Raw genomic sequence first — 19,061 nt, 5'->3', positions numbered from 1 at the left:
CAGGCAGGCTCACAGAAGCAGACAGCTCTTGAAGGTGTTCTCCACTGAAACTGCAGAAGTAAACGGGGGGCACAACACAGCAAACTGATCTTGCCATGGGTACCTCATCTAGCGCACATTAGCTGGATCTAGGGGACTAGAGTTTTCCTCACTGACCTCCCTGAATCATTAGGCTGCAGAAGGATAAAATGTATCAACAGACCCTTGTGAAAAAACAAGACCACAGGCTTGAGTGCTGTGGGAATCACAGACCGGGAAGTGCCCTGAGGCCACTCGCCTGAGCGCTGCCTGCTCAGGACAGCCGCCCACAGGAGCTGAACAGACAGCCCTGGATGCAAGTCCTGCTGCAGAAAACAGCCTTAAGCACACAAGCAGACTTCTGCTGGACCAGACTTTAGCAAGACCTTGCTCCCCCGAGCATACCACTGATGACAAAAAAGGAGATTTTTAGTACTCAACAGTCCAAGCAAGACCCAAAAATTTTAAGAGGGTTTAACTGAAATACTGGCAGACACTGGTGAAGAGGGAAACAAAGAAACCACCGGGGAAAGACAGCGAGGCAGGGTGTTTCTCAGGAAGTGGCCTTTGTCACTAGAAGACAAGAATGCTCTGTGACTCTGGGGGCACTAGGAGATGGGAAGAATGCCAGTTTAGCTTAATAAGCCTCTTATCATAGCCATAAATCTTATGGGAGAGAGAAAAGCACAAAGGAGAAGCAGATTCACAGAGGACATTGGCACTGCATTCTGGTGTTTTTAGCAACCTGTTCTCATGATGGCTTCATAGAGACTCATTATTATTGTCTGGAAAACTCACAGCCTACTTACCAGGCTGCCTAGTGCAGTGTGTACAAGTTAGGAAGTTAGGCATCCTGCTACATCACCTTAGGAAAGCTGGGGTTAATCCAGCTCTGTGCTCTGGGGTTTGGGAATGAAGCCCCGCGCACCCATGCGGAAGCATTGCTCCAAAGGCACTGGTGCCAAGTCTCTGTGGCAGTCAGAGGAAGATCTGTGAAGGAGCCAACATGCTTGTCACTTAGATGAACCTAACCTGCCCTGACACTCATCTGCCCTCCCAGTCACATTCCCTACCCTTCTGAAGAGGCAAATTAAAGAGCTCACGCAAGGGATTGTGAGAAAAGAGAGACCTTGGGGGAAAAAAGCCAGACAGGGCCAGCATGAGCAGGGAACAGGACTGCAATGAAGAACAACTCCTGCTGTTCAGTCAACTCCAGAGGAAGCCTCAGAATATGCAATGGGCATGGCCCAGCCCAGCCTTGTCTCAGAGGGTCACTTGGATGAGGAAAGCCAAAGTGACAGGACCAGACTCACAGGGGACTGACTGCAGCTGCAAAAACACAAGTCAAGCAACGTCTGAAGCAACAAATGAACAAGCTCAGGGAGGGAGGGGGTAGAGGTCACAGCCACGTGCAACAGTTTTAGCTGCTCACTGGGATGTTGTGTGCAGCTCCAGAATGCTCTGCTGTACAGACTGGGATGACAGATGGCCTCCACAGGCTTTGCCATGAGGACAGCACATTCCAGGCTGCGCAAGACCCTGAACAAAGGCCTTGTCCCTGTGCTTCCAGAAGAATCTCATTGCTGAAGACACTGAGGTGTCAAATGCCGGAGAAGAGACAAATTGGAGAAGGCTGGTTTCGTTTTCACCACCCCCTCATTCTTTAGCACTTGGTTTTATGCCACTTTCTTCCTGTATAAAGGTCACAAAAATGGACAGCATTGGTAAATTGTTTATATAAAACACATGGCAGGACAGGGCGAAGACATAAGCACTACATAAGGACTAACCTGGGAAAGGGCTACAACAAGAAGGCTCAAATTGCTGGTCAGGTTGGGCTGAGAGAGATCATTCACCTTTCAGTGGAAGAGATCCAAGTGCCCCATTCTCCATTATGTAAGTCTTTCCTCCCTCCCCCACATTTTAATGCACTTTGGACCTGTACAGATCTAAGTTTAAAACACCACTTGGGGTCCTCTGCCTCGTCAATGGAGAGATGGATATTTCTGACGTCTTGCCTTATAGAGATGCAGCAATGAAAGCGGAGAGTGCTGACTGCAACCAGCTGGATGTGAGGCCATGGGAACACTGCACTTAAAACCAAAGCATGGCCAAAGAGAAGTGATGATTAATTCAGTCCCCAAATACTTCATTTCAAGTCAGACTCCCCTACAAATAGCAATACACCCAGCAGTCCCCAGGTGTCACAACGCCATCCCTCCTCTGAGCCAGGAACCTGAAGGATGCACATGGAGCCTCATTTAACTTTATGTCAAAACTTTAAAAATCTTTTCCTAAATTATTCAATGATTCTAAAACGTGTTCTTTTGAAGAGGTGGGCTGCTCTTAACAAGCCATAACACCAGAAACAACCCTAGTTCTGGCACTGCTCACTCATCACTACGTAACTAACGTATTTATTTTTATTGACCAAATTTGTGCCTGCTAATTCCAAAAGCAAGAATGGTGCAGGGGCTGCTGCAGGGATTTGCCTGCCAAATAAGAGCAAGAATGAAAGGCCATTTGGTGCTCAAGCATGACAGATGGGGAAAGCCTGACTTAGCACAGCTTCGCCCTTTCAAGGAACTGCTGATGGTACAGTAAAGATCAAACACACATGTAGAGCTCTGCAATTCCTTTTGTTATTAACCTTCCCCTGCTCCCCTCAATCACAGCTGGATCCCATTCATTTGCTTCCCTCTCTCTCCAAGCTGACTAAAAAAAGGACTTGATATCTCTTTTTCCTGATTTTCATGTGCTTACCACTTCATTCTTGACACTATCTCAGAAACGGAGGGAAGGGGGAGGGTACCTACCTAGAACATCTGGCATCTTGACAGTTTTTTTAAATAGACTTTTAAATGGGGCTAAATAAAGACTCTATGTAGCACTCCGAAAAAAAATTTGCTAGTTTCACAGAATTCCATTTTGTGGGCTGCAGTGGAGAACAAATTCTTAGTAGTGCTTTTCCTCACCTAAGGCTAAATCTATCCCCAGATAGTCCCTGGGGTCTGTAGGATAAATTCCATGGGTGGCATAGTCCTATTTTTCTGCACTGTCAGCCAGCTCTGCCTACTTACGTGGTCCCTCCATGGAAGCAGGGGACATGGAACAAATACAGGATTTGTGGATTTTTCCCCTCACCCATTCTGCCAAATTTCAAGTCCCAGCTCTGCCTGGTGAGTGACAAAGCTCTTCAGGCTTCTGTGACGCAACCTACCCTCACTTACGGAGAATCAGGAAGATCATCCAGTCCCAGCTGAGGCTACCTTACCACTAGCCCTGGGCTGGAAAGAGACACAAGTTACGTTGAATGGTTAGCTAGTGCAGTTCTAATAGTTCCAACAGTTGTGTTTCTATGTCTCAGGACTGACAAATGAGAACTCAGTGCCACACAACCATCTAGAAACAGCAACAATCAACCTGCCGGTCTTCGTATTAGTCATCTAGTCCTCTTTCCTATGACCCAGGAGTTCTCACCAACCATTCTTTCTTATTAGAGAAGCCAATTTTCTATCTATTTTTGATCCCTGTAGTTTACAGCTAGGGCCAGAAGCCACTTCAGAAGTTGCAAACCCACAGCTAGCCAGATTAATCTAAGCTGTCTACAATGAGAATGTGCTTTTCTGAACCAAGACACCAGGTAGGATAATGGCAGTAGGACTCACCCAGATGAAAAGCTGCTGCAAAGAAAAGAACTCCAAAACTGCCTTCAACTGCCTTCACCAGCACATCACCAGTAAAGCCCCGTCTCACCAACCTGCTCAGACAACAGGTTATAGCACAGTTCTCAAAGACAGCAGAGAAACCAAAAAGCTGATTACATGGACCCCAATGTAAGACACGAGAGGCTCTCTACATTCCATGGGGTATCCTACAGAGGTCTGCCAATGAGATCTGAGTGCCTGAGGACTGGGAGCTGCAGGACAAGCAAAGACTTAACCGTCTCTTTGCATATGGCAGGGTATGCTGGCCAGACCTGCCTTCCCAACCCGCCAGGCAGCAAACTCAGAATAATCCACCAGCAACCCCAATAACCCTTATGCCTGCCCTAAATACAGCAACGCACCCTCACACAATGCCTCTGGGCACTGGATTCAATGTGCCTTTTATTAAGCTGGACAAAGATTCACAGAAGCTGGTTTGTAAGGGCTGAGAAATGGTCCGGTACTGTCTTGATTTTACTTGCGTCAAGAACTCTCTCATCCCTAACAAAGCAGCTGCTGGGCCACCTCACCCTCTCCCTATGTTTCCCTAAGGTCACTGTATGGGCCCAGTACAGACTAACACACAGCTCCAAACTTCACTTTAGACTAACTGGATTTTGAAGAACCATATTTTTCCCTACAAATCCTCCCAAATATTGTGCCCCCAGACTCACACAGTATGGGGGAAGAGCACAGTCACCAGGGACACAGAGGCAAACAAGGGACTTACTTGTAGGTTTTGGTTCTGTCCAACCAGATGCCGGAGATCAGAGCCCCAACTGTCCCCGACACTATAATGGTGAGTCCAATCCTGCCAGCATTCACCTCCTCCCCCTGTGATGAGACACACACACACTCACACAAATGCAGGAGCTAAGTCATAGCCAACAAAAAGCAAAATGCAGAAAACCCAGAGAAGAAGAGACATCAAAGTTAGCTCCCTACATGTTTTCTGCTGGTAACACAATAACCAGAAGTACCCTTTGCAAGAACACTTTTGGGCCCACTATGAGCCAGTGTATTCTAGTCCAGTAAGAAAAGTGGTTTGGCACTTCTCTCTGAGCCAGCCCAGAGAAAAAGGTGTGCACTGGCCAGCATGAACAGATACTTTTAGAGGAGTCAGCATAAACCCTATGAAGCTTGCTCTCTGGAGTTAGGATTTGGGCCAGATTGACTAGGAAATATTAGGACCTACTATAAGGCAGCACAGAAAGGAGCTCTCTGGCATACAGCACCAGCAGTAAGCTCTACAGTAGCTCAGGTACTGAAGCACTCCACTCTTCTGCCACCAGAGCACCAGTGTGGGCAGCCTCCTGGAACAGATGTCTTAGCAGAAATCATAATCAGGAACAAGGGGAGTCAGTTGCTGGAAGATTTTCTCAGAAGTAAACACTTTCATTCAGGGTGCAAAGGAGCTGTCTTTGCTAGAGCTCACTAGCTTTTGCATGGGGTGGTGTAAAAGAGAAAAAGGAACCAATGCTCTCTTTCCAGCCAGCCAACGTGTGCCAGAGCCAGCCAGAAGTGCTGTGACATCGCATTTCTCACAGACTCTCCTTTGGCAGCCAGTGCTAGACAACAGCAAACATCAGAGGACCACGAGGGTTGGATACACTTACTGGGTAGTGGTGGATCACCATGCGGTTCAGCAGAGTGGACAGGGCGTAGAAACAACCTGCATTCAGACCTAAGAGGGGGATAAAAATGCAGCACATTCAGAGCCTGCTACTCTCCTGCTGGGTTGTGGAAGGGTAGAAAAGCAGAGAGAGGAATCTTTGGGAGCATCAATCTAGTACAAGGCTGCAGAGTCTCAGGAGACTCAGCCAGAGTGGCTAGACATTAGAATACTGAAAGAAATGCAGACATTCAGGCCTCAGCATGCAGGAGGAAGCACCGTGCAGTTTCAGGATGGTTCTTACCTTAGCAGCTAGAGGAAGGGCTGTGCACATTTCTGGTACTGAAAGGTCTTGCAAGTCCCTCATGGGGTCTCAACCCTTCCTCACATCCAGATCCATCTTTAGCACTGGAGTTTTCTCCTTCCCCCCCCAGCCAAATCAGAATACTAGAAAAGCACCTGCCTCAGCATCACACCTTTAACAAGGACCCGGGATTCAATTAACAACAGTGTCATTGACCTGAGCATTTTCCTTCCAGAGAAGAGCCTGATAGCATTCTCCCTGCTGACAGCCAGTAAAAAAATATTCTCTCCAAGCCAAGAAACAGCAGAAGGCAAGCAGAAGCAGAGCCGATAGTGAAGCACAGACAGCACTACCCCCAGGCACCTGCTATGTGTGTGTCTGCATGGGAAAATCTTGCATTTTAAAAGATATCACTGAGGCCTGAAAAAAACCCAACCATGAAAGTAATTGTATTTCTGAAAGGGAAGTTAGATTAACTGTTACACGCATCGGCCAGCTGGTGAAGGTTTCTCAGTATCACCCAAGGTGAGAATGAAACTGTTGGGGTGATACTGGTCAAGCCCCATTGAGACACACTGCTTCAGCTTACATGCAACTCTCTTTGGTTAAATGCCTTCTCAAAAGGGCACAAAATCCAAGCGCTTTGCTAAGAGTAGGCAAGAACATACGCACGTGCACTGAATCAGCAGTACTGCAGTGGCTACACTCTCACCTTGGGTGATACTGAGAAACCTTCACCAGGTGGATGAGGTCTGTAACAGTCAGCACAACTTTCTTCTCAGAAAGTCATTTACACTTGCAGTTAGTTTCTCTTCAAGGCTTCAGTGATCCTGAAGTAGGGGGGTGGGATGGGGGACACAGATTTCACCACTGCAGCTCACACATCTACGGGCTCCATAAGGAGGCACGGTTTTAAAAAGTCTGGGACAGATGCCTGAAATCCTCACAGAACAGATATGTGTCAAGTTCCCACTTCCTACTTTTCCTCTTTCAGCCTCAGCTAAAAGCAGAAACTCACAATACATGACACAGAAGTGCAGTCTAGCAGGCAGAGCATTAACACAGGGAACAAACCCCTGAGCTCCCCTAACTCTGAAGTCCTCTAGCTCCCCTGATCCTTAATTACTCAGCAATTCTGCACCTAGCCCAGTCTTCCACTAAACACTGAATACCCGTTGCACTGCACAGCTCATGGAGTACTATGAGGAGCCACAAGATTGGCAGCTGGGATTGGCAGCTGAAGGGGACATCACACTTCCTTTACACACCATTATAATTTATTGTGAGGGTGGTGAGGGACTGGAACAGATTGCCCAAAGAAGTTGTGGATGCCCCATCCCTGGAAGTGTTCAAGGCCACACTAGACGGGGCTCTGAGCAATCCAGTGTAGTGGAAGGTGTCCCTGCTCACGGCATGGGAGTTAGAACTAGATGATCGTTAAGGTCCCTTCCAACTCAAACCACCCTATGATTAAGCAAAGGTCACTCCCCAGTTTTATGGCACACAGAACAGATGAAAACTCTCATTCAAGTGATCCTAAATAAGCCAAGTGCCTGTGACAATGCTTCCTGCTCCAAAACCACGTGTCAGAAGGTTACAGGAGAGGCTAGTAAGTTGAGTGACATGCTCTTAAGGCAGGAGGAATCTAGCCAATGCTTTCCAAGAGTTACTTGAGAAGGTCGGAAACGCCAGCAGAGCCAGCAGAGATGGGGGAGAACAGTTGGAGATCTCACAGCAAGGAGGCGCCCTCTAGCCTTGAAAGCTGTCTCTTTGCAACACTTTGCCGTAGCAAAACAGTTCTAGAGACCGTAATTCAGCTTCATCCTATCTCCACCTCTGGATCACCCCACTCATTAGGAGACATCACAAACTGCACTGCCAGGACATGGGAGTATGGCAGATCAGCACAGTCCCTTCGCTACTTCACTTCAAAGCTGGGCGTGAACATAGACCAGTCATTTGTGCACCTCTACTTCTCACCCAGCCAAGAGGACAGCAGCCTTGTGAAAATAGACAGATGCTGCTCTGGTAGTTGATGCTGTCAGTACAAAAGCTTCACAGCAGCTCTGTGATGCATATGATTTCCAAGACTGAGAAGGGCCCCTACTTCCAAGCTGGGCAGAAAGTAATGCAGAGTTGGCAGCAACACTTGGCACCACAGTCAGGCAAAATATTCTAAGAATCAAGACAGTGTGCCAAATTTGCATATGCGAGGGTTGGCAAAAGCTGTAGGCACTTTATATGTCACAGCTGCTCCGTGAAGTTTCACCGAGAATTACAGCTGTTTGAACGCCCATAAAACAGGCAACGGTTGTTTCCAACAGGGCAGTGGCCATTTGCCCACGCAGATGAGGAAAATCAGAACTAGTAGCTGGGAGCAGGACATCTGAAGGTCCACCCCCACCTGATTCATTAGCTAGTTACCATGGTTTGCTTGTAATGTGCTGTAGAATAGCATTTTTGAGACCTCACAGTGTCTCCTCTATTTTATAGAGGCCAGAATGGGGAACTTTATTGCCTATGGCTCCAAAAGGAGCCCTTATTAAGCCTCAGACTAGAACCCAGGTCTTCCGTAGGTAAGCAGCCTATTGCTTACATGCCAGACTCCCGGTTTTCTTGTCTTCACCCATGTAAGCCTGCAGGACAATGGTTCCTTATGCAGATCTTGCTGCCCTGCCTCCTCCTCGCTGCCCCATCACCCTTCCAAACCTTGATGCTTTGAGACTGTCTCACCACTCCCACTTTACCAGCCTTTCCCACCCTTTCCTGCCTACTGCCTCCCAGTAGCAACATGCTCTCAAATGCAGAGCCCAACTCAACAAACTCGGACATTTCTTAATGTCCATTCCATGTTATGCCTCAGCTTCATGGAAGCAATGTCAGCAGCCTTAGGAAAAGGCTATCTGAGGGCTTTCCTCAAAAACAGTTCACTAGTACTGACACAGAGGCAGTGGCACCAATGTTTCCAGCACTGCAAGTCTTACCACAGGAAAGGAAATGACAGCTGCTAGTAATATCAAGACCTTAGAGGTCTGCAGACCTGTTCTGACCTGGCATCATGGAAGGGTCCCCATTCTTTCTACAGCCAGGGGAGATGAAAAAGCAGCAGGTATCCCCCTCCCTCCCCTGGCATATGCTGTGTTAACACAGAAGCTGAAAGGCTGCAGGTATCTTTGTGTTAGCTAGGCAGGATGATTCAGTTGCACTCATGTGGCTGCAGATGTCTTAAATCTTGGCCAACATAATTTTTGACTTAAGTAGGAAAAACTGTCCCCATTTTAAAGCCAGAGAAGTTTAAAAAAAAGTTTCACTGCATAGTTCCCTCTCTGAGCAACAGTCACCATCTCAAGTCAAGCTGTAGATTGACATGACGCTGACACAAAGAGGAACAGAATAAATGCACAGACCAGCAGGAAGAAAAAATAAATTATGAGCCACTGAAACAGCTTTTCCACATTGTTTGTGACTGCCGGAAGGGAATTATCCAGGACGATCAGATTCTAAACATGCTCTTCTGTACTGAGACCCCTCCTCTCTCCTCTAGGACTCGTTGCCTATCAAAATAAATGCTTTCACCTTCCCTTTCCCTGAAGCATAACTGTGTACTGTGCAGATGGCACAATCCAACTTCAGACACAGTCTGCCTGACAATTTTTTCTGTCTTCACTTTCTGAGAGGGCATTGTGTGCTATGGGGGGGGAAAAAAAAGCCAAAACAAGCAGCTGCAATGCAAACCAGTGGAGTTTAAGAGCAATCTGAGAGGGGCATTTCTAGAAGTCTATTGCACTGAGAAGGAAAGAAGCATAGAATTCAACAACCCCAAAGACCATTAGCACCCTCAGAAGGTACAAAGCCACTATCTCATTCTCTCCAACCTGGTTACTCATCCGCCAGGTCCTTCAGATACAATTGCTGGCATAATGGTAGAACTTTCAGCAATATTTAACTTTCTACCTGAGGAGCTTCCATAGCAAGACAGTAGGAAGAGTAAGGACACAGCTCCCTGCAGACTAGCTGGCTACAGTATAACTTATTATGCAGCCAGGCAGAGACTACAATGGCCTTTCTGTTAAAGAGAAAAACACTGTTCCATATGCCAATTCAGCATCAGGGAATAGATTCAACACAGTACATTGCCCTCAGAGAAACAGACTGAGACTGCTAAAGAGAAGCAAGCAGCAAATTCAGAGTGCCAGGACAGATGGCATAAGAAGATGTTCTCCAGCCTTTCCTTCTATTTGTTTCATAGGGACTGCCTAGGAAGCTGACGAAGTCTGCACATCTGCATAGTCCACATGACCTCTACTGGGATGCCCAGCAGTCATACCCTTGCCTTGGGAAATGACTTTCACTCAGTGCTGTGACGTGCACTTAGACACTCCGATATATTTCTTAGGTAAGCACTTAGATTGGCTCATTGCAAGTAACTAAGTGACTAGGAAAAAAGAACAGGTTAAGGAAAAAAGAACAGGATAAGGAAGAAAGAACAGGATAAAGAAATCTCCTGAGCAAAAAACAGCCAAAGTTTGGGAGAACAGTAGTGGGGGTATATTGTCCTCTGTGTACTTGCCTTGCTTGTATTCTTCCCTAGGCATTTGCTTGTAACTACTGCTAAGAGTACTGGGCTATAAGGATTCCTAGTTTGTGGCAGGACAGCTATCTTCATGCTCCCCTAAAACAACTCTGGCCAGTTACTGCTCCAGCAGAGCACAGAGAGGGAGGGAGGAGTGATAATTGCACAAGGAGAAAGGCCAGACCTTACCGTAAGTGACCATAAGGAGCAAAAAGTTGGCATTGTGGAGCAGACGGAGGATTGATTGCACGTAGGAATATTCTGCCGTTGGTCTTGACTGGATCAAGGCCTGAGCTCGGCTTGGAGGGTTCTGGGGCTTCTCCTTGAATACTGAAATCAGACACAAAGTATACCTGTTTGTAATGGTGTCATCAGGGGCCCTGAGCACACACTGTGGGTAGAGACATTTGAGGGATGGCAGAGAGACTAGTAAAACCAAGCATACAAAACACACCAGTGTCCTTAAGCTTTGATCTCCATGCATGAACTCATCCAGGAACAGGAGAGCACAGGCTCCCTCCAACACTAACTCCTCCCACTAGGAAAACGCCTTGCATTTCATTCCTTTGTCTTCAGAAGGATGATCAGCCAGCTGCTAAAATATTATGTGGATTTACAAATGCCAAAGCAAATTAGGAAAAGTCAGACAGCAAAGATGGCCTCTGAAGAGTCCAGTGCCTGGTGAGCAATGACCTATGTATGCCAGGTTTTATTTCAGGCCTGGAACTTTTTAGGCTGGCCAAGTCATCTGCTGTCCCTTACTAGCATTAGCGTCCAGAATTGCCAGTCGCAGGCAATTCTGCTGTGCCAGGTGCTAGACAGCCATTCTTGTACCTTGTCTATTCCCTGCCCCAGATTCTTTGAAGTCTACATCTGATTCAGCCACCGGCAACATGAACAAACTGGCAAGAGGAGCCTATCCAAAAAATTCCACGGAGTTCAGTAGACAACGTCTGCTCTCCAATGAGCATGTCAGTCTTTCATGCTAAAGATTTGGCTTCTACTTCATGGATTAAGCATGAAGTAGGAGAATTGCACCTCTGGTCTCCTGCTACTGCCCTCAGTGCTTCCTTCTATCCACTCATAACTAGTTACCTTTTTTTCTCTTAGGAACAGCTTGTTCCTGTGATGCCATATAACCTGCCTCTTTTTCTCTACCCTGAGGAGGTCATCAGGTCCAAGGCACAACCCAAGGCCCAGCACTCTGTAGGGAAGATAACTGTGAAACTTGGAAGACTTCTGTTGGTTTTTAAAGGATTTACTCATGCCATGGTTTTATTAAGCAGGCAAAAGATGAAATGAACAATTTGGCAGGCTCATTCACAACCTCTTATACTCCCCTTCACATGTGCAGTTCATCAAGGACTTGAAGCAGCAAGATGGGGTATTGCATGACCCTGTCAGCTGCATGCTGCATCACCAGATGACCTTCCCCACCCATTTCCTGGCACACAGCCCCCCCCCCCATCCCCAGGTTGATCTTCTCAGTCCCACCTGGTTTCCTGTGCATGCTCCCACCTCCTTACCTAGGATGACCAGGATGAATAGGGCTGATGCCACACCTGCAGTCATGAAGAACATGATGCTGATGTGGTAGGCCAGCTTCTCCACATCCTCCACATTAGGAATCAGAACTGGAGGGACTACAAAGCCCACAGCGATACCAAGCTGAGCAAGAGAGAGAGGGGATAAACAGAGGCATGATATGAAACCACAACACTGCCACCACCCTATAGCTCAGTAAAGGCTCAACTGAGCCTAATCCGATTTCACAACCAAGATGAAAACCTTCCTTACCACCCAAAAATTAAGAGATAAAGCCAGCTACCCTTTGCAATTAGGCCATAAGAGAGGTTCCCCCACTGCACTTAAAACTGTCAGGATATTCAAGGCAAGGTTTCACAATAGAATTGAGCAGAACGAACACTTGCCTCCATTGAAATGGAGGTCTTGCTTCCCCTGACCTCCCCCATGCATGTATGTTCCTGTCCACACACACATCCCACACATCCCACCTGCTCCGATGCTGGCCGCATTACCCAGTAATCCAATTTTACTCATTAAAAATGACAGAAAACAAGACCATCAAAACCCACTACAATTTTTACTAGGTTAATGAGTTGAAACAATTCATTTTCCAATCGGACAAGCACAAGGAGAAAGGGCCAAGAGAGAAACCTGCCCACTCATAATAAGTGAGATATTAATCTGGCTCCGTCACTTTATGACACTGTTACAAATGAGCGCCCTCCCAAGACAAGACTCACCCTATGACCACCAGGAGAACCTAGAAAAACATCAAGGTTGAAATCAAAAGAAGTGCTGACAGCACGTATCCTACACACTGAGGTTGCTTTTGTGATGGGGTTTGGCAACTGACCCTGGTAAAATGCTCTGAAGGGCTACAAGAAGAAACCCCTACAGCTACAGTCCCTACTGTGCCAAAAGCCCCTCATATGTTCAGCTGAGAAGCTCCTGCAGTGGCAGCATGCAGCCTGGTGAAGATATTAGGCCTTTTAACTCCACAGCTATTTCTTCAGTTCAGCAACAAAGCAATGCAGCACGACAGGCTTTGCCACACACTTTGCAATGAGAGCGACTGACAGTAGCACAGACCTTCAGTGCCACCCTCAAATGGAAGAAAGAAGAAATCACTGCTTCAGTGCTTAGGAGCACACTCTTCTTTCCATAAAGTGGGAGCCAAAGTGCACTCAGCATATTCATGAGTACTCCAAACTGCAGAGGAGCCTACAAAAGCCATTTTTCCCTCACTCCTTGAGTTACACTGTTTGTGCCTGTATTTCAATCACCATTTGGTTTCCAAGGACTGTGTATTTACCTGTCCCCCCGACTCTTCCCAAGCATTTGCAGGCATCTTGGTCATCTGAAAAAGAGGCATGCTAAAGCTCAACTCCCACTTGCTCTCAAGGCTCTGCACACTCACCCACGTTTGGGGAAAAAAACATTTTTTTGTTGTTTAGCAACACCCTCACTTAGCAACACAGGCCTGATTTAGGCCTATATTTGCTGTTGTGGACAGTGACCAGGCACACACAAGAGCATTCAGTAACTGGAAGGACTGAGAAGGCATCCAAGAAAGAGAGATACCAGGTGGCCATGCAGCCATTCTCATTCTTGCTTGAAACAGAGATTTCCAATCTCTTTTGCAGGCTACGCTATTTGCCTGGAGACAGGAAAGCACTAACAGTAGCAGCATAGTGCTAACTGAACCAAGACTGAATAGCAGCTTAAAAAAACAGTGGTTATTCATGCTACACCAATATAACCTCTATAAAGCCACTGAACTCATCACACTATGAGTAAATGAGGATATAGTCAAAAGTCCACTGCATTTAGTGTTTCCTTATGGGAAATATTAGATTGATGGGAATCAATTAGCACAACCATGACTCATTGTTCCAGACTGGAGAGGATACTGTTTATGCCTCACAGCCAACTGAACAGCAACAAGACAGCCCCACTAGCCAACTACTTCCCTAAAGAAGGATTCTGCAGTGCTCAATGTATTCACAGTCACTGGAAAAGGTCTATGACTCTACAGGTATAGAAAGTAAGGACTAAGAAAGGCAAGTACTATGCTGCCCATAAATCACAACAAAGCACATAAGCTACACAGATCAGATGTCCCAAGAGCCCTGTAATCCAGGCATGAACTCAGACATGTTGCCCAGGTTGCCTTCTAGCAAAACCTCCTCATGCTTTCTGCATGCTTTCTCTGTCATATCTCCATGTTTCTCAAATGCCTCATTTTGGAAGGCCCACTCACTGGCCAGGATAAAAATCTCAGACCAAATACATTTCAGTTGCCATATCTGACAGTTGAGATAAAAGTCAGCTTGTGCCATCCAGCCCGAGAAAACTCTCCACAAAATGCCTACTCCTTCATCCAGCTGGTGGATTTTTGAGACAGGAAGAACACTTATGTTTCAAACAGAGATATCTGCTACCCTCAGACACCCTATTTAGCTTACAAACAAGTAATTTTCAACCATGTCTGGCCAAACTTCTCCTGTATCAAACAGTATGCCCTCCACTGGGACCTGGAATAGCCTGGGTAAGGATCAGCAACAGATACCTGTGCTAAATTCATTCTTGGTGCTGGGACATTGCAGGGAGCCAGGGGGAGTAGCCACCAAGAGATTACAGATGTGCCCCATCAGTTCAGGGTACTGTCAGGAATGAGAACACTTGAGCCTTGGTTACGTGGACTGAAGACAGACGCAAGTTGTGCCATCAAGTCAAGCTTGGACTGAAAGAGCTCAGGAGGAAACTTAAACCATTAGGAAGGATAAACCTTCCTAACACCCACACAGCATAGATAGCCCCTGACACAGGACCAAACTTGCCAGAGCTCAACTTTGTTCAGACATGGTCTATCCTCAGCCTCTCATCGCAGCGAGTCAGGCCAGCTCTCCTCCTCTGCACTGCCCACTATCAGTGAGCACGACTATCAGCTGGCTTAGAGGCTTCAAGCTCTGATCCTCCTCAGATTGCATGCCTCCCCTCCTCTGCACAAGCCTGCAGCTGCACAGAGAGAGTAACTGCATTAAACACAGAAGCTCACAGAGGGGCAAAAGCCTGCTTGTCTCTGCAGTGCATTTATTTTGCTCTGCTTGTGGCCAAGTGCAGGCCTGTGGCTCTGGTGTGCGTGGTCAGCCCAGGATAGAGCCACCCTGGGCTTCACTCCTATCTCTGTAGCATTCCCAAAGGTTCAACCTTAGAGGAAGAGACTCTCAACATAGCTCCTTTCCACTCAAGGGAAGAGTCCTACTGCCTCTTACATATCAGGTCTCACATGTTCCCTACACCCTTTAACAAATAAGGTCTATAAACACCTTTCTGGAAATTGATCCTTTGTCTTACCACTGTTTAATTCTTGGAAGAACTAGGCTGGATTCCTGTGCTACATGCTTCTTGGCCTACTTCTCTCTGCAATCACACACTAGCCACATGAGCTGCTGAACAGCAGCTAAACAACAACAGGAGATCATGCTTTATTCTGACTTTTGACATAAGTTTCTCCAGGACCACAGTTGAGATGCAATCTTTCTGGTCTCCCTCTAGCTGTTCCTTCCTGAAAAAGGATCTATCTGATATACCTAGCAGAGAAGGTATTGAGTGTCTGTTGTGCAAACTGTTCAGAAATCCTTTACTGGGAGGTCCTACAGTCATAATTTACCCAATGTGACACAGACTTAGCATTTTTGGACACTACTTGTTGCCTTTTCAGAAGACCTGAACAATTTTTCTAACTATAAATGGATGTTTTGTCCTCTCCCTTCTCCTTCCAAAAGAAAGGAACCACTTTTATCCATTAAGAGTTCATTATACCTTTGGTAGTAGAATGAACAAAAAAATCATAGCAATAGGAACTACATTTTATATTTCAGAGCAACTGATGCTATTAATTCTGTGAAGATGAATCTCCCTGACCTGGCCAAAACTGAAGATTTCCTGAAGGATACTCAAAAACCCTGGATTAGTCATAACATTTTTACCAATGAAGACAAGCTCTCAACAACATGAAGAATATTATACTGCACATATTTTACCTTTCACAAGGAGATTTTTAGCCTGGTTCTCAGCAGATCAGTACCCGCATCACCATCAGCCCACAGACAACACTGTAACCGATTAACCAGAAAATTCAAAAGGTAACTTAGAAAGAGAAAAATAACTTTTCTCCCTTCTCCACACCTTTCACATGAGGGAAAATAAAGCAATGTAAAACAAAGGTTGGTTCTGCAACAATCTGTTTTACTTTTCTTACAAAGACCATCAGTCATAAGGGATCATAATGCAGTCCCTCTTACCAGCATTTCCAACCTTTATATAGGCAAAAAGGAGTCCAAGACCTATAGAGATAGGCTCTAGTTCCCAAAATGTGGCACATCACTCAACATCCTCACACTCAAAACCCCCAGGACTGCCCTGATCCCCAAGGATCTCTCTTCAGGAACCAGGCTGCTGGCACTTTATTTTAAAAAGGCTTTGGGGTAACTTTTAAACAGACTACCAGGGAATCAACAATGACAACAGAGTGCACTGTTCAGACAACTTTTTATTTAAAGGCTGGTTAAAGACAGAAGGAATGTATTTCCTACCTGAATTTTGTCAAGGAGCAGTCACAACAACATCATATTCAAGATTCAAGTGTATACAAGAATAGCCAACAAAACCAAGACCAAGTAGCTAAGAAGATGGTACAAATGTACCCAAAGCCTTGAAATGGAAAATGAGATCTCTTAGGTTTAGGTGATTATATACTCAAAGTCTGCTGAAGGAAGATAATCAGTGGTATATCAGCATAAAATCTGTAAATGAATGATCGATGGAAGAGTGGAGGGTGGGAGGTGGACCTCCACCTCAAAAAAAACTAAGAATCAGCAACAGGAATACAAAAGCCCTATGAAATTCCATAAGTACAGATGTTGACAGAGGAGACCACCAAACCCAGAAGGTCAATTAAAATGTTAAAAGGTCGAAAGAGAGAGATGCTGCAAAAGCAAAAAATATACAACAGTAAGAAATTTCAACAATGCCCTTGCAAGCTAAATAAGTGTCATGACAGGGATGATGCAGAGACTGCAATTTTTGGATTCCATAAATACTCTTTTCTGAGGAGAACTTATAAGAGGCAGCACAATTTGTGATTTAGGCCTAGAGCAGCACAGTGTGACTACAATCAATATTACAGAATGGTTCTGCGCTGCACTCAAATTCAGCTTCCTTGCAGCAGTGACAAAAAAAACACCCTCCAAAGCACTATGGCAATATATAACTCACAAGAGGAAGCTGCCTAAGAGGAAAGAAGTGTGTTAAAAGGAAATTAAAAAAAAAAAAGCCTAAAAATTAAATGCTTGCAAGTGGCATTCGGACTGTGCAAAGACACTGCATCAGAGGCTCATTGTAAGCCTAAAGCATATTAGCAAAATATTTTAGAACAGAATAAAAGAACTACAGTTAAGTAAAAAACAAAAATTAAAAAAACAAAACCACAAGCAAACCAAAAAAACCAAGAACATAACCTAAATCAAAAATTGAATCTTATTCCTTCAAGAAAAGAAAAATGGCAGCAAGCTGGACTGGTCTGACGTAAAACCATAATTAAACCAAAAAAGCCAGCAGAACAACTTTACAAACCGAGTCAAAACTCTTCAAACACAACAAAATCAGAAAACATGACAGAAGGTCTGTAGGGCCAAAAAATGATCACTGGGGAAGGAGAACATTCAAGAAAGAGGAGGTCTTCGGCCAGCATTCATGACATGATAATTACTGGAGGTTTCCACATCAACAGAACCTCTTTACATAGCAAAAGTCAGAAGCATTACGAGTAGAAGATATTAAACAATTTATTTCAACTAATTTTTTCTACGAAGCATCAGGACTACCTGGTATTCATCCAGGAGTTCAAAAGAACAAGTCAACAGAAAATCCACACCACTCATACACAAACACATCAAACTACTCTGTTACCAGATATTCAAATCAGGAACGGAGGAAGGGAAAGTGATGTGAATTTTTAAGAGGCCTAGCACAGGCAGGAGTCCCAGGAAAGCCCAAGGCCAGCAGCCTCCTGGTTTGGCCAACTGGGCAGAAACTGCAGCAATCAAAAGATCTTAAGATTATGCACTGATAAACACCAATTCAACAGGCTTTTCAGACACCATGATTTCAACAGTCTTAGCAAGTTTCCAAGACAAGACTTTGGAGAGTTAGGAGGATACACTCCACATCACACTTAGATCACCCCTGGATTCACCCAGGGAAGTCCCTTGAGGAGAAGCCTATTCTAGAGCTCCAGAGCCTATTCCACAGACTCTTCCTCTACTCTTGTCTGTGTATCAAAGCTCTGCCTTATGGTGCTCCCTCCTTTTCTAACTACGGGTGCCTCCCATGCTGTAACCATGACATTTCACAGGAAGAGCTAAACTTTTGGACCCTACAACTCATGTATCGCAACGGGCAGAGAGCAGCCAGCCACCCGCTTCTCACAGCCCGTGATTCCAATTGCACATCAACTTCCCGATACTTTGCTATGAGCACAGGTCTCAGCTGCCTTTCTATACAAAAGGCTGCAGTAGAACTGAAAACACACAACTGAGGAGCTATTTAAAGCGGGAGATGCCAGTTCCTACCAGTATACTTTTGTATGGATTGCTGCCCAGAATATGCTTCTTCCATACCACTGAGAGCAAAATTAAAAGAGACTGTCGAAATCCAGATAGTCAGGAAGTCAACGTACATATTTGCACAGCTTGTATTTGCACAGTTTAGACAAATTTCTTGAAGTGTTTTAAGAAGCAGAAAGGACCCAAGTTGTGAAAGGAAAAATTGTAATCTAGCCTTGTGATGAGATAAGATAGGTCTTAGGCTCTTTTTACTCTCCCATTGATGTGGAAGACAATTTTTTTCAAACTTGTCTGAAGATTGCACAACCAAAGCTCTTCTGTAAGCAAAGCAAACTCCCTTCCTCATCACACTTCTGCTTCTGTGGCATCATCTCATAAAGGTTAATATGATGCAACACTGCACAGTGACCTATGCAAGTCATTCAGGGCCCGTCAGCCTTGAATGCACCTTCCCCCAGTTTGCAGGGAAATAAACAAAACACAGGAAAAAAAGCAGCAGTAGACAAGAGAAAGAACAAAGTAGAGACGGGTTTCAGCTCTGACAACTACCTCAGCTGCTGCTGGAATCCTCAGCGAGAATATAATACTTTGGTCAAGGACCTATTACAGTCACAGAATAAAGCCAGTCCCACGGATCCCTCAGGGCAGGTGCTGAGGGTGCCATAGGGCAGGCCCTCCCAGCAGAAACACT

At 45.5% G+C, this 19,061-nt stretch overlaps 1 protein-coding gene across 8 annotated transcripts in view; it reads right to left on the bottom strand.

Moving 5' to 3' along the window:
• FLVCR2 (FLVCR heme transporter 2) overlaps nucleotides 1-19,061 on the bottom strand; it is a 37,906-nt gene that overhangs the window by 13,815 nt on the left and 5,030 nt on the right. For 7 of the 8 annotated variants that reach the window (XR_005566593.1, XM_027720044.2, XM_039389689.1 and 4 more), the window contains exons 2-5: nucleotides 11,741-11,882; nucleotides 10,404-10,544; nucleotides 5,342-5,409; nucleotides 4,456-4,559 (exon numbers count right to left, since the gene is read on the bottom strand). Coding sequence is in view for 6 of the 8 variants with exons in the window: in XM_027720044.2 (XP_027575845.1) it covers nucleotides 4,456-4,559; nucleotides 5,342-5,409; nucleotides 10,404-10,544; nucleotides 11,741-11,882 (455 nt within the window). In the remaining 2 variants the exon portion in view is untranslated. Of the gene's footprint in view, nucleotides 1-3,686; nucleotides 3,779-4,455; nucleotides 4,560-5,341; nucleotides 5,410-10,403; nucleotides 10,545-11,740; nucleotides 11,883-19,061 lie in introns of all 8 variants that reach the window. The other variant, XR_005566594.1, reaches the window with a different exon arrangement.

The sequence above is a fragment of the Pipra filicauda genome, unplaced genomic scaffold (assembly GCF_003945595.2).
Source record: "Pipra filicauda isolate LSUMZ 115617 unplaced genomic scaffold, ASM394559v2 scaffold75_size2874737_pilon, whole genome shotgun sequence".
Lineage (NCBI taxonomy): Eukaryota > Metazoa > Chordata > Aves > Passeriformes > Pipridae > Pipra > Pipra filicauda.
Note: the sequence above shows the minus strand (reverse complement) of the source record. Positions and strands in the feature narration are given on the sequence as shown.